This window comes from Gymnodraco acuticeps, unplaced genomic scaffold (genome assembly GCF_902827175.1).
Source record: "Gymnodraco acuticeps unplaced genomic scaffold, fGymAcu1.1, whole genome shotgun sequence".
In the NCBI taxonomy this organism is placed as follows: domain Eukaryota; kingdom Metazoa; phylum Chordata; class Actinopteri; order Perciformes; family Bathydraconidae; genus Gymnodraco; species Gymnodraco acuticeps.
In genome coordinates this window covers 43,486-58,353 of record NW_022990107.1, presented here as the reverse complement: position 1 = coordinate 58,353, position 14,868 = coordinate 43,486, and the positions used below count along the sequence as shown (strand labels likewise).

General features: G+C 40.9%; 1 protein-coding gene across 1 annotated transcript; it reads right to left on the bottom strand.

Annotated features, from left to right (window-relative positions):
• Positions 1 to 7,241, bottom strand: LOC117546284 (granzyme A-like). The gene is made up of 5 exons (XM_034216472.1): positions 7,142 to 7,241; positions 6,834 to 6,969; positions 1,449 to 1,584; positions 734 to 1,009; positions 1 to 623 (listed from the first exon to the last, which is right to left on the bottom strand). The coding sequence occupies exons 1-5, from the start codon at positions 7,203 to 7,205 to the stop codon at positions 459 to 461; spliced, it is 777 nt and encodes a 258-aa protein (XP_034072363.1). The 5' UTR covers positions 7,206 to 7,241; the 3' UTR covers positions 1 to 458.
• Positions 7,242 to 14,868: the final 7,627 nt, after the last annotated feature.

The window sequence follows — 14,868 nt, the reverse complement described above, 5'->3', positions numbered from 1 at the left end:
ACTGAAACACAAATCTTTGATGCCATCAATGTGTGAAACGACAGAAGCTTCTGTAATGGGAACCTATTCTAACAGTAATACAAAAGTAAAAATAAGAAACAAAGAGATATGGATGTCTCAGAATAAAATGTCATTGGTTTTGGGTTTTCATGCCGTTATAATGACGAGGAAAAAAAGGGGCATACCTGAGCATCAAACTAATTATAACATATATCCATACGACTTGAGTTATAGTATATTTAAGCTTCTGATGCAGAGAGTGGTGCCTCTGTCCGGTTGGCGGATTGCTTTGGAAGTTTGCTTTTTTCACCTTAAGAAAATATAGCGCTTTTATATATAGATTTAGAAAAATCATTCAAAAAAACATATCATGTACATTTCTTCCTTCTACAGTAAGCAGGATAAAGTGAATGTAGCATAATATTAGCACATAAACAGACGTTAATGAACTGGGCTGGCTATATTTCAGACTTTTTCATTGTCTTCTTGATCCAGATGATTTGTTTTTTTGAGAGAAAAGAGTACACACCCGGGTATTGTGTTATGCCACGCTTATCAACCTTTCCAAAAGAAGTGACACCAACCAGGGCTCCATTGCACAACAGTGGGCCTCCTGAATCCCCCTGGAGAGATAATAAATATACAATATTGCATATTAAGACACATACATACGCATGAGTTAAGGGGTGACAGACAGTTTATTTCCTTTGCAAAAGAATCCAAATGCACTCACCCCACAGGTATCAGCCACCTCTTCCACGACTGAACCAGCACATATCTGGCCGCTGGTGATAACAGGCTTCCCGTTGTAATTCTTAGGAGAGTTGCACTTCTTTCTATCGATCACAGTCACATGGACAGACCTCAGGACATCTGAAGGAGTCGTGGCGGTGTTGTTTGTTTTTCCCCATCCAGCCACCAGACAGCTGGTGCCAGCTGCTGGATATTTGTTGGTGTCCCCCAACGGGAGACACTTCACCGTCTTGGTTCGCATCACCGGTTTGTCAAGCTGATATTATTAAAAAAGAGAAATTTGATGCTGACCAGCTGTATGTTGTCTTTGAGAAATGTAAGGTTTGTTGTGAAATGAATGCTCTTTGTCTTCATTGATGTTTTGTACCATTTCCCTATGTTGGTGTCATGCATAGATTGTACTTATAGCAGCTTATTAACACTTGAAATTGATGAAACTTTCACTAAATGTACTTCCTTCAAGTTATAATTATCAATCATCATTACAATCATAGTGGATGCCAGTTAATTTAACTCCATTCACTTTGACTTGATTTGGGACATTTAAAGAACATAAACAGATAACATTCTCTCCTGCGTTACCAAACCAAAAAGCGTATATTAACAAATATGTGCCTGAATCATCTTCAACTGTTTCATAGATTGCAGATTGTTGCACCTTTGCTTCAACTTGCTTACTTGTGTTTACAACTTACCTTGAGCAGCATGAGGTCATTGATCCTCTTTGTTGCATCATAGCTGGGATGAGGAAAACTCTTCACCTCGCGGACCTGCCTGGAATCTTTTTCCTTTCCTTTAATGGAGTGCACTCCCAGAATCACTTTCTTAATGCTGAGGGAGAAGAAAACAGATTTTACAATAAACATTAAATCAAATCAAGTTTTATTTATACAGCACATTTAAAAAATTGTTTTGGGTCGAGCCAAAGTGCTGTACATACAATAAAAACACTTTACAACAAATACAACAGCAAAAATAAAAAAATCACACACAGGGAAATGTCAGGAGTCGTGCTCCGCTCTGACTAGAAGGCCAGAGAGATTAAGTGAGTTGTAAGTGTAGATTTAAAAACCCCTAGGGGCAGGGGTGTCAAACTCGGGAGAGCTCGCAAAGAATATACACGGTTTATTATACGGTTAGAAACAGGGGTGCACATAACTTTTTTGCCCTGGTTCTCAAAGGAGCACCTGGAGATGTTGCTTGGTGCTCATCCTTAAAATGAAATAAACCGTAACTTTTGAGGGGTCTTGACTTTATTTGCCAGACACACGGCACTGAACACACATGCAGAGGTGAACACTGAACACACATGCAGAGGTGAACACAGAACACACATGCAGAGGTGAACACTGAACACACATGCAGAGGTGAACACAGAACACACATGCAGAGGTGAACACAAGACAACATTAGCACGACCAGTAATCCTACAAGCTGTCATCACTACCCTCCTGACTGTTCTCCTCACTGTCTTCCTCTCTGTCAGACATGGTAGCTGATGATGTAGGCCTACTTCTTTCTCTCTGGTTGAGTCTGCGATTTGCTGCTTGCATCCACAAGTCAACAGCTGGGTTTTGGGTCGAAAGTCTCTGTTGTGATCATCTTAGACAAGTGGATGCAATCAAATAAGTATGTGAACATAACCAATAACCTACCATAGCCAATAACAAATGAATGTAACTTATTTTATTTGTGTTGTTCATTCATATCTTATTTTACCTTAACATTTATTTATGCGTTTTTTTGTATCTCTCCAGTTTTAAAGGATATTTTTGGTTACTGTCCTATAGTATACATTGGAATGATTTCAAACCTGTTCATCCCAATAATTATAAAGGAGTGCCTTGGAAATATGTGTTTACATAAATTGCGACCAACCCGTTTGAACTTAGACTTTACCTCACTGAGCTGTAGTTATCAGTCTGGCTGGAGAGGACTCTCTATGGAGTCAGATTTGGGTCAATATTCTAGCACGTAAAACAAGCTACTCACGAGCGGAAAATGTGCTTTTACACGCGCATAAAATGACCCTCGCGCGCAGATTAAACCCCCGCGAGCGGCTCTGCGCCCGCGAGCGGCTCTGCGCTCGCGAGCGAGAGAGACAGCCCTCTTGCTCGCTCGCGGGAGTATCAGCCTCGCGGAGTCTGTCTACGCACGCGTGAAAAGTTTCTGGCACTTTGGGGCGGAGCCACTGGACTTTGATTGACAGCTGCCAGGAAACCCGGAGTTGCCAGGTTTGATAAATGCCTGAACTACCAAGAGCCGAGGAGTGACGGCAGCAAAATCAGTTGGACGAGATTGAATGGTAAAGTTGTCCATAAAAAACTATTATATTCGTAAAGTGTACAGCTAATATATATATATATATATATATATATATATATAAATTAATTTTATATAAAACAATATATTTTTGAGTGGGCTGTATCTGTCGAAAATTGCATATATATATATATATATATATAAATTAATTTGATATAAAACAATATATTTTTGAGTGGGCTGTATCTGTCAAAAATTGCTAGCTACTGTCTGCTGTACACTCTTAGAAGGGATGTGTCAAAAATGACACAACATGTGTTGAATTTCAACTACAGAGTGTGCTCAGGGACAACACGTGTTGTGTTTATTTATGTGTAAATAATTTTTACACACAAAATGTGTTACATGCCCCAAACACACAATGTGCACATTTTACACATTGTGTGTCATAAATGTGTAACCAAGATGAACACATTTGTTATTTCTGCACATTTTGTGTTATATTTCTTTAACCAGAATTAACATTTGATTGTGTTATATCTGCACATTGTGTGTCAATGACGATTACTGGAAGTACCAGGTGGTGGATATGGTTTTTATTAAAAAAATCGAATGCAAGAATACATTCATTGGACATTTATTTACAAGGATTTCATTAGCACAATATGTCATTAAGAAAATAATTGTTAACATTTAAAAATATTAATATTTTTCTAATTCATCAAATGTTGACAGACTAGATAATTCATAAAATCACACCTAAAAAAACCTTATACCTTGGTTAAAACAAACTTAATCTTCAGCAAACTATTGTTGTAAATGACTTTCAGCTGAGGGAATATAGTGATGAGATTCTTCACAAGGACCACCTTTTCAGTGTTGGATGGATAATTAAGGATACAAATGAATGACAAGTGAGCTATTTATTTTTCAAAAAGAATACAACAGTTCTAGCATACAAATATTACAAATGCGTGATAATAAAGCAATTGGTTATAAAGAATGTCCTTTTGTATCAAGCAAATTTGTATAACCAATTATATTTATATATATATATATATATATATATATATATATATATATATATATATATATATATATGCAATTTTCGACAGATACAGCCCACTCAAAAATATATTGTTTTATATAAAATTAATTTATATATATATATATATATATATTAGATGTACACTTTACGAATATAATAGTTTTTTATGGACAACTTTACCATTCAATCTCGTCCAACTGATTTTGCTGCCGTCACTCCTCGGCTCTTGGTAGTTCAGGCATTTATCAAACCTGGCAACTCCGGGATTCCTGGCAGCTGTCAATCAAAGTCCAGTGGCTCCGCCCCAAAGTGCCAGAAACTTTTCACGCGCGCGTAGACAGACTCCGCGAGGCTGATACTCCCGCGAGCGAGCAAGAGGGCTGTCTCTCTCGCGAGCGAGCGCAGAGCCGCTCGCGGGGGTTTAATCTGCGCGCGAGGGTCATTTTATGCGCGTGTAAAAGCACATTTTCCGCTCGTGAGTAGCTTGTTTTACGTGCTAGAATATTGACCCAAATCTGACTCCATACTATCCCTCCACATTATTGTAGAAACATCTTCTTCTTATATCCGTTAGAGCAGCTAGCACGGCACCAGATTCTAATAACAACAGCGCTGGCCTGGTACCGGTGCACCCTCCCTCGCTCACTCGCATTTTGGCTGTGAGCTGCGGGCGCCAGATAAGCCAACATCCCCCATTTTCATCACTTACAGCGCCCATCGTACAGGGCAAATGAAACGTGTAACCGGGGTGAAAAGGGTGTTACATTTACTTAATTATGAATATTGTTACATCAAGGCCGAAAATTGAGCCCCAACGGTCAAAATGTTTGTTTCCCTCCCAGAACTGCCAGCGCAGCGCCTCCACAGATCTGGCGCCCTAGGCGAACATCTAGCCAGCGCTACGGGCCGACCCTGAGTTCATATCATGGTTCATACATGTATGCAACTCGCAAATATCTTTCTCTCTCTCTCTCTTCTCTCTCTCTCTCATCTCTCCTCTCTCCTCTATTTTCTATTTTCTCTTCTCCCTTCTCTCGCTCCCTCTCCCTCTCTCAATGTTGGTACGCAAATGCGCTTTGTTTCAAATGACCCGGTGCTCTTTTTTTGGCGGAGGTGCGCATGCGCACCTGCGCACCAGTTATGTGCAGCCCTGGTTATATATGCCATTTAAGCACGTTGCCCATAAACTACATGTCCCAAAATGCATTTCGTTTTGTGCCGTGCGCACTGAAGCGACTTCCTATCAGCAGCGGCACTCTAGTGAGGTGGTGAGTGACCAGTGTGTGACTGTGAGTGACACAGAGCTGAAGGAACATAATTTACAACGGCACAGAGACACCAAACACGGAGCAAAGTCTGCTTCAGCAACCGAGACAAGCAATTCCAGTCCCAGAACAAACAGACAGAATGATCCGCTCTTTAAGAATCAGTCGGTGTCGCTGCGGCTCAGAGACAGACATGGATTTATTATGTTTTAGAAACCGCGTTACGGTTATTTCCGGTTTCTGGTTGATTAAAATATATGAGGTCTTGGCTTGCAGAGTATGAACGTCTTTTTGCTATATTCAGACGATAAATACTTATAAATACTTGTGTAAAGTTTGTAAAGGAAGGAGGAAAACTTCCGCGATCCCTGTCCCCTCTCACTCTGTTCCTCCTCAACACGCCCCCCCCCCCACTCACTGCTTACTGAAATAGTGAGTGACAGGTGGTAGTAACACAGCAGGATCTGGGACAGGGGAAAGTCTTGGCTTTCAGACTATTACAATATTATTGCTGAATTCAAATGAAATAATAGCCTACCTAAATAATGCTTGATATACCAAAACAAAATACTTTATTATTCACAGAAAATATATTACACAAACATTGTATCTCTTTATGATAAGATATGATGAGGCTAACTACATTTCCTAAATTCATGGGATTTATGTAACAGTAAGAGAGTGAAATGTTACAGCCCACATACAGTATTTCTGTGTCTATGTGCACAATACATCGATGCACAACCATGTGCTTTCAGACGTAGTTATTGCCAAAACCAATAATACTCCAATGCAGAGGCAATAGTTATATAAAACATTATTTTATATATTTATATATGTATATTTATATAGTGTTGAAGTTACAACCGGCCCTTTGAGGGCAACCATAATGCTAATGTGGCCCGCGATGAAATTGAGTTTGACACCCCTGCGCCTAGGGTCTGGGCCGACCTCACATGGAGGGGCAGAGTGTTCCAGAGCCTATGGCCAGCCGCTGCGAAGGCTCGGAGCCCTCGGGTTTTGAGCTGGTTTTGAGCCTGCAGGCACTATCAGCAGCAGCTGGTCAGCAGACCTTAGCTCTGGCTGGGGTGTAGCGCTGGAGGAGCTCTGCTAAAATAAGTCGGAGCCAGCCCATTTAGGGCTTTGAAAACAAATAAAAGGAGTTTAAAATCAATTCGGACCCGAATTGGAAGCCAGAGGAGGCCAGAATTGGGGTGATGTGGTCACGCTTTGTATGGCCAGTGAGAAGATGTAAAAATCGTCTCTTCAAAATGTTTTTTATCTTCAGTAGCGTTAAATTCATACAGGCAGAATTTCGCTTTTATAAATCTGATTTGTATCCAATACCATGAATAGTATTTCAGGTTAACTTTACTTTTTTACCAAAGTGCAAAATCATTTCTTCATTGAGATGAAAATAATCCTAATATTATATAAAACATTTATCACCAGTATAGTTTATACATTAGTTTTAGTGCATAGGAATGTTTGTATCATGCCCTTACTTTTTGCAGTGGGCAGCAGTCAGGACCCATTTTGGATGGATCAGGATCCCTCCACAGTACGTAGGCCGCATCAGAGCCATGAAAGGCAGCGAGTGGGGAGCCACTTCTTTCCCACCAATAATCTCAGAACCATGACCTTAAACAGAACAATAATTCAATAATAACAGTTCAATAATTTTGAAAAAAGTATAGAAATGAATCAATAAATGGTAAACCAAATAAATTGTAACACTCTGCCTCAGCTGCATTCTGCATGCTTACATGAGTGAGGTAGATATCACAAAGTAAATGAAATACAAATTACTCACATGATTGGACAATGAGGAGGACCGCACAAGAGATCAAAACAATGAAATCCATTGGGCACAACATTTTTCTTATCTCTCTCTGATGTGACGCTGAATGCTCTTCAACATTATCTTGAACATTGGTATTTATGTGTTGCAGTTGAAGGATGTGGTCTGACAGTGGAAATGCACGAGTCAGCAGAATGGACGTAAGCAAGACATGAGAATTGGTGTGTTCGGTCTTCATTTAGAAGCAATGTGGTAACAGTTTTGTCATTTCCCACTCATCATTAGCATTTGACAGTCTGTGTGGTGGAGGCTTTTTATTTACGTGAAGCAGGTCACATCATCAGGGTGATGTTCACGATGTGGGACCACCGCATCAGCTAAAACTGGAGGCTGTTGTCAAGCGTTTCAGCTGCAGTGATGAGTGTGTGTTAAAAATGATTCAAAGGACTTCATGAGAAAGTGGAATATTGTCTAAAGTGACACTATGGTAAAGACACGTGATCAATAAGACCTAACTCAGAGGAAGAGTTAACTATAAAGAGAGATGGATGCTTATTTTATGCAACCTTAAAGCATAATTCAATAATTCACTTAATGTCTTTCTTGTCGAGTTAGATGAGAATACAGAAGCCCTTTTTGTATCTAAATTAAATACGGTAAGCTATCTACAGCTGGTTAGTTAGCACTTAACTACCAGACTAGACTAGACATATACTGTATCCTGGCTTTGTCTAAAGGTAACAAAGTCCATTTTCCAGTACCTCTAAAGCGCAATAACATTACATCTCATTTATTTAATCAGTACACATATTTAAAGGTCACCTTTCTTGCTATTTTTAGGCAATAGCATAGGTCTCAGATATAAAAATATAAAAAACATGTCTGTGAAGTGTTTTGCTCAAAATACCAAACAGATCACCCATTCTAGCCATGCCTCATATCCCTCTATTTACTTCCTGTTTCAAAAGTGCTGATTTGCGGTATAAAGCTTTAAAAATAAAAAAGGAGGGGGCTGAGCTCATGCGGGACCCGGCAGCTACTGTCTAAACCAGGGGTGGGGAACCTTTTTCCTCTCAAGGGCCATTTCAATTTTTACAATATCCTCAGAGGGCCGTACAAATTATTGACCTCTGCTTAAAAAAACTAAAATCACAGCCCATTCATTTCATTCTGTGCAAAGAAAAAGCAACCTCTTAATCCAGATATCTCACCATGACTCGCGCATGCATGCACGTGCACGGTGTGGCGTGACCACCAAAACAGAAAGATATGGACACAAGATGTGTGCAAATGTATTTAGTTTCCTATCCATGTGAACATGATTTAAGTGGGGGGGGGGGGGGGGACCTAACCTTTTCTAGGGGGTCCGGGGGGCATGCTCCCCCGGGATGATTTTTTAAAATTATTTTAAAGTTAAAAGCATCAATCTGGTGCACTTTGAGAGCAAAATTAGGAGCTCTATGGGTACATCTCTCAACATCCATATGAAACAGAACTGGAAGCAGATATACTTTTCTTTATGGATATTTTACAAATCACTCCCTTCAAACAGTATTCTTCTTTATTAATAACAACTTTTTTTTACTGTCATATAGTATTTTATACAGTAAACCATTACTTTATTCTCTTATTTTTTTATAACTATAATGATCATATAAAGATGTGCCTTTACCTCACTGGTTGTAGAAAAAGCGTCTTAAATTCGTTAGCATAGCTAGCTAACCAGATGCTAATAACAACAAAGTTATTGACTGTATGATCAGAATGACAGATGATCAGATCGCCACTGGGCTTTCAACTAAAGACACAGACACGCAGAAACTGCGGCATGTGTACGGCTCCTTATGGGTACTGCAATTTCTGAAGTGCTGGAGTGGCGTTCTGGTGCTCTCCGTCAGAACTGCAGTCGAGACATATACCACGTGATGACACGTTAGGCTCGTGTTGTGTTCAAGGACCCTGACCTTGGCCAGGAAAAACAGGAACTCGCTTGTTTAATTTTTTTGCGGTTTAGACTTCTTACATTTTTTTTCTTTTTTGCGTGTGTTTATAAATTACCTCGAGGGCCGTACCAAATTCTCTCGCGGGCCGTATACGGAGGCCGGAGGTTCCCCACCCTACGGCCCGTGGTGTGGCTGGCTCGGGTTCCCTCCTTCTGTTTGTTCCTTTTGGCCAGTCCTCCAGACCTCTTTTTGTTTCCCGTTTCAATAAATGCTTGTTACCAAGTACCGGTTATTGCGTGTATTCTTTCATGTTCCTGGTCTCAGCACGAGCCACTACCGCAGAGTAGAGGTTGGGGCCGTAACAACATGTCCAAGACACTGTGAAATGTACTTTGCACTTCAATGGAGTAATAAAAAGCAATCAGATATATTGCTGCTTGCACAGATTTCCTGTTTTCCAGTTTAAAACCTTCTCCTCGCACTCAAGGCCCCTACACACGGCGGCGTGCGTTGTCGCTTGCAGTGAGCATGTCTGAAGCTAGACCAATAACCAATCACCTGAATCTCCCGCCCCAGACACACAAGCAGCGGTTTGATTGGCTAGAGCTTGTACTGGCATATGATTCGATTGGCTGACGCTTCCATCGAAGCGTCAAAAGTAGAACATTTCTCTATTTTTGCAGCGAGCACCGCGAGAAAAGCTACGCGTTGCTCCCACAATGCAGTTTGGCGAGGCGTGACGTCACCCCATTCAAATAGAATGGGCAGAAGCGTTGAAGCGGCAACGCACGCCGCCGTGTGTAGGGGCTGTCAGGCTGCTTCTGTGCGCTGACTGCGCTCGTCAAATGTCTGCTCCCAGATTTCTGCTCTGCGTTTGGATTTTTTCTGTGCAAAAACCATTTAAAAATCCCTCAACCAATAGGAGGCAGGTGAAGTGTCATCTTGTTCGCTCTACTCATGAGCGTCCCGTAAGGGCGGTTACTCTTTAACCAGGTTTATAAACTCCCTCCACGGCTTCATTAAATGTAGCCTACTTCACTTGCTTTATTTACGACTTTTTATTTTAATGGTACTGTAGCGTCTCACTACAGGAACACAGGCAGGCTTGGTTTGTCCTTTATCCGGGAGTTTATTGTACAGATCACAGGTTACTGTTGGCCCTAACCACGCCAAAACAATCCACTAACCCTGTCGTATTCTCACTCTCCGTCACATACCCCACTAGCTCTCTCCTAGCATTGACTGCGTAGTCCGATGCGTCGGTGGTAATGGAAATGGGGGCCGTGGGTGTAGGATGCGCCAACAGCCAGTGTGGTCTTGACCTCCTTGAAAGCAACCTCAGCCTCCGCCGTCCAGCTGATCTCCTGGAGGGGGGCCTTACCCTTCAATGCCTCGAACATTGGCCGCATAATTTGGGCAGCCCGGGCGATGAAACGGTGGTAAAAGGTCACCATCCCGAGGCACAGACAATCGGGCCGTGTGCGGGCTGTTTAGAACAATTCAGTCTTGATATTGAAGAGTATGATACTTACGGAACCCCCATACTCGTGTCCGAAATAAAGAAAAACAGAAAATCTGATTATACATGCTGGAGGAACAGAGGTGACGACACAATCTGGTGTTAAATAATTTAAGGCTAATAATTTCGGGATTACAAAGAAAAGGTACCTATTTTAGAAAGATTTTTAAAGATTGAACTTTCTTTGTATGTGACTACACCTTGGGTATCACCTTGGGCACATATAAATATGGCCTTAAATCATGGTTCAGAGACTGCAGGAGGATGCCGTGGTTGGTCTTCAGGATTCCTCCGATACGGTTGAGCTGCAGAAAAAGGAAATCAAAGTCAAAGTCAACTTTATTGTCAATTCCTCTGTGTGTGTGATACAGACAGGGAGATCTGAATGCATGCATATACAGTACTGTGCAAAGGTTTTAGGCAGGTGTGGAAAACATGCTGGAAACAAATAATGCTTTAAGTAGGTGACATTTTATGAGCAGTTTCCAAAAATGGCGTTACTTGACTTTATTCTGTGTTCGAGCAACAAGAATGCACAATCTTAATCGCATGGTAACAGTTGTGTTTTTCCTAAACTTGTGTTAGGGTTAGGGGATACATCAGGTTAAAATCTGCAGGCTTACTGATTATGAAGAATACAAACTATGTTTATGATATAACATAATTTAATAAAATGCAAAAGGCCACATCCTTAACATTTTTCTATTTAATCAAAAACTGCAAAACGTCTGGTCATTACAATCTTTGAAATGAATACCAAACAGTTTGCACTGGATATGCATTGATAGTTTCTGCTAGTTTCTTCTCAAATTGCAAATTGCTTTATCTTAGTATGTGTTGCAGACTGCATTTGCAATATGTCGTAGATGTTAAGTGATGTTTGAGTTGACATATTTTGATATAAGAATGTCCTTTTTATGTTAGATATCATCATCATCACTGTCATTTAAACACATGTAAACGCACTGTGCTCAATGCACCAGGCGATGGTGCCAGACAGGCTGTTAGTGTGTTTTTCACCTCCTGCTCTCTTTTCTCTTATCCTCTTTGTCCAGTCCAGTTGATACGCATCATGTCTGTTCCTGCCGGTGCCGACTAGACTGGACGATCATTGAGGAGGCACACCTGGAAGAGTTCTGTCTCTCCATGGATCATGATCTGTTGCTGACTACAGAGCTTAAGTGAAGTCAGCAGCTCCCAGTACGACTGGAAAATGTTATAGATGCCATTGCTCCCACCAGGGTAAAGGAAGTGTCTGGCAAGAAAATATCTCCATGCAGAAAGGCCATGACCTGCTAAATGCAGGTGGCGAAAAACAAATCTCCATTTTGAAATCTATAAAGAGACACTTGGCATTTATAATTTGGAATTGAAAAATGCATAAAAGTCTTTCTTCTCTGACATCATTGCCAAAAACAAAAACAACGCACGTGCCTTGTTTGCTACCGTTGACAGACTAACAAACCCCCCAGTGTCAGTAGCCTCTGAATTTATCCACCAGGGCGTGCAATGATTTTGCCTTCTTCACTGAAACATTCAGAAAATCAGACAAGCAGTCAGTGCCTCTGCATCAGGTATAGCATATGTGTTGTCTCTGTGTTCACTTCAAATCAATTCAAACACCATGACACAATTCCATCATTAATGATAAAAACCTAGAGGACATTATACAACTTCTGAAATCCTCCTCCTGCTGCCTTGATATTATTCCAACAGGATTTTTCAAAAATGTTTTTCATCAAATAGTAAACAAATTTGTTCACTAAAAAATCTATTAGGAAGCTGCAGCTGATTCAGAACGCCGCTGCTCGAGTCCTCACTGACACTAAGAAAGTGGATCACATCACTCCTGTTCTGAAGTCTTTACACTGGCTTCCTGTGTGTCAAAGAATAGATTTCAAAATACTGCTGCTGGTTTATAAAGCACTGAATGGTTTAGGCCCAAAATACATTTCTGACCTCCTGCTAAATGATGAACCATCCAGATCTCTCAGGTCTTCAGGGACTGGTCAGCTTTCTGTCCCCAGAGTCAGAACTAAACATGGAGAAGCAGCGTTCAGTTATTATGCTCCAAATATCTGGAACAAACTCCCAGAAACCTGCAGGTCCGCTGCAACTCTGACTACTTTTAAATCCAGGCTGAAGAATTTTCTTTTTGTCGCTGCTTTTAATTGAACTATTCACATCTTAGACTGCACTGTAACTTTTATTCATGTTGTATTATATTTGCTTTTAAATTAATGTTTTAAAATGCCATTTAATACATTATTTCTTAATGCTCTTAAAGGTCTCCTATTTTACTGTTTTTCATCAATAAATTATACAGAACATGTCTCTTAAGTGATTGGCTCCAAACACCAAACAGATCATTGCAGCATTACCCATAATCCCCTCTGTTTCAGCCCTGTTTCCAAAGTGCTGATTCTCCGTCTGTTACTTTAGATGAAAATAAGGAGCCCCTCCCCACGCCCCTCTGAGAGACATTTGGTTACAAAGAACTCAATGGTGCTCTAGGAGGAGATTCAGGTGATAAGGGGGGGGGGGGGGGGGGTTACCTTGGTTGCTGATTGGCTAATGGTTACACAAGACAACACATCGTTATGACATCATAAAGTGGCCAAAATCTGATAAGCTCATTTTCAGACAGGTTTTTATAGAAATGGATCAAAAAGAGAGAGAATCTTTGTTCCTGAAACTTTCAGAGTCTCTTTCCACAGAGGGGACACATGTTGATGTAGAAGAGACATGAAGAAGAGGGGACACATGTTGATGTAGAAGAGACATGAAGAAGAGGGGACACATGTTGATGTAGAAGAGACATGAAGAAGAGGGGACACATGTTGATGTAGAAGAGACATGAAGAAGAGGGGACACATGTTGATGTAGAAGAGACATGAAGAAGAGGGGACACATGTTGATGTAGAAGAGACATTGAGAAGAGGGGACACATGTTGATGTAGAAGAGACATGAAGAAGAGGGGACATATGTTGATGTAGAAGAGACATGAAGAAGAGGGGACACATGTTGATGTAGAAGAGACATGAAGAAGAGGGGACACGTGTTGATGTAGAAGAGACATGAAGAAGAGGGGACATATGTTGATGTAGAAGAGACATGAAGAAGAGGGGACACATGTTGATGTAGAAGAGACATGAAGAAGAGGGGACACATGTTGGTGAAGAAGAGACATGAAGAAGAGGGGACACATGTTGATGTAGAAGAGACATGAAGAAGAGGGGACACATGTTGGTGAAGAAGAGACATGAAGAAGAGGGGACACATGTTGATGTAGAAGAGACATGAAGAAGAGGGGACACATGTTGATGTAGAAGAGACATGAAGAAGAGGGGACACATGTTAGTGAAGAAGAGACATGAAGAAGAGGGGACACATGTTGATGTAGAAGAGACATGAAGAAGAGGGGACAAATGTTGATGTAGAAGAGACATGAAGAAGAGGGGACACATGTTGATGTAGAAGGACTTTGAATTGTTTTGTGTTGAAAAGTTTTGTGTTACTTCTTCCTTCTCTCTGTCTGTACCTGTGTACTCTCATGTTCTGATTAACCCAGCTTCCCCAAATGTCTTTCTTTTTGGTGTCTGTATACGCCGGGATCCGGAGTCATGGATGATCCTGCGCTCCTCTGTCCTGGATCTTGAGTCGTGGCTGTGGTCCTGGATCATAGGTCCTGGATGGATATCCTCGTGGATTCATCTTCCTATTATACACACATGCATTTCCAAACATTTGGACTACCTATGTTGCAAATGTATTATCTTTTCAATTTACACACGGCATCTATTGCACGTCTGTCCGTCCTGGGAGAGGGATCCCTCCTCTGTTGCTCTCCCTGAGGTTTCTCCCATTTTTCCCTTTAAACTGTGGGTTTTTTTCGGAAGTTTTTCCTTGTACGATGTGAGGGTCTAAGGACAGAGGGTGTCATATTGTCATACTGATATTTTGTACAAACTGTAAAGTCCACTGAGACAAATGTAACATTTGTGATATTGGGCTATATAAATAAACATTGATTGATTGATTGATTGAAAAGTGCTATACCAAACTTGGTAACTCTTTATATTAAGGTACACAAATTCACCATCAACTAGGTTTCTTTTTCAGAAACAAGTCCTGTTTCTCTCTTGAGGCCAGGAAAAGGCTCTGTGACCTTTTGACCTGTGCTGGACTATGGTGATTTGTTGTATATGAATGCACCTGCCTATTGCCTGAACAAGTTAGATGCCGCCTATCACAGCGCACTGAGATTTGTCACAAA

Excerpts from the sequence above, each read along its gene's own strand:
- LOC117546284 (XM_034216472.1), bottom strand. The coding sequence starts at position 7,205 with ATGTTGTGCCCAATGGATTTCATTGTTTTGATCTCTTGTGCGGTCCTC. Across the intron at positions 1,585-6,833 it reads ACTGCTGCCCACTGCAAAAA|CATTAAGAAAGTGATTCTGG; the intron begins GTAAGGGCATGA and ends CTTCTCCCTCAG. Across the intron at positions 1,010-1,448 it reads ATGACCTCATGCTGCTCAAG|CTTGACAAACCGGTGATGCG; the intron begins GTAAGTTGTAAA and ends TAATAATATCAG.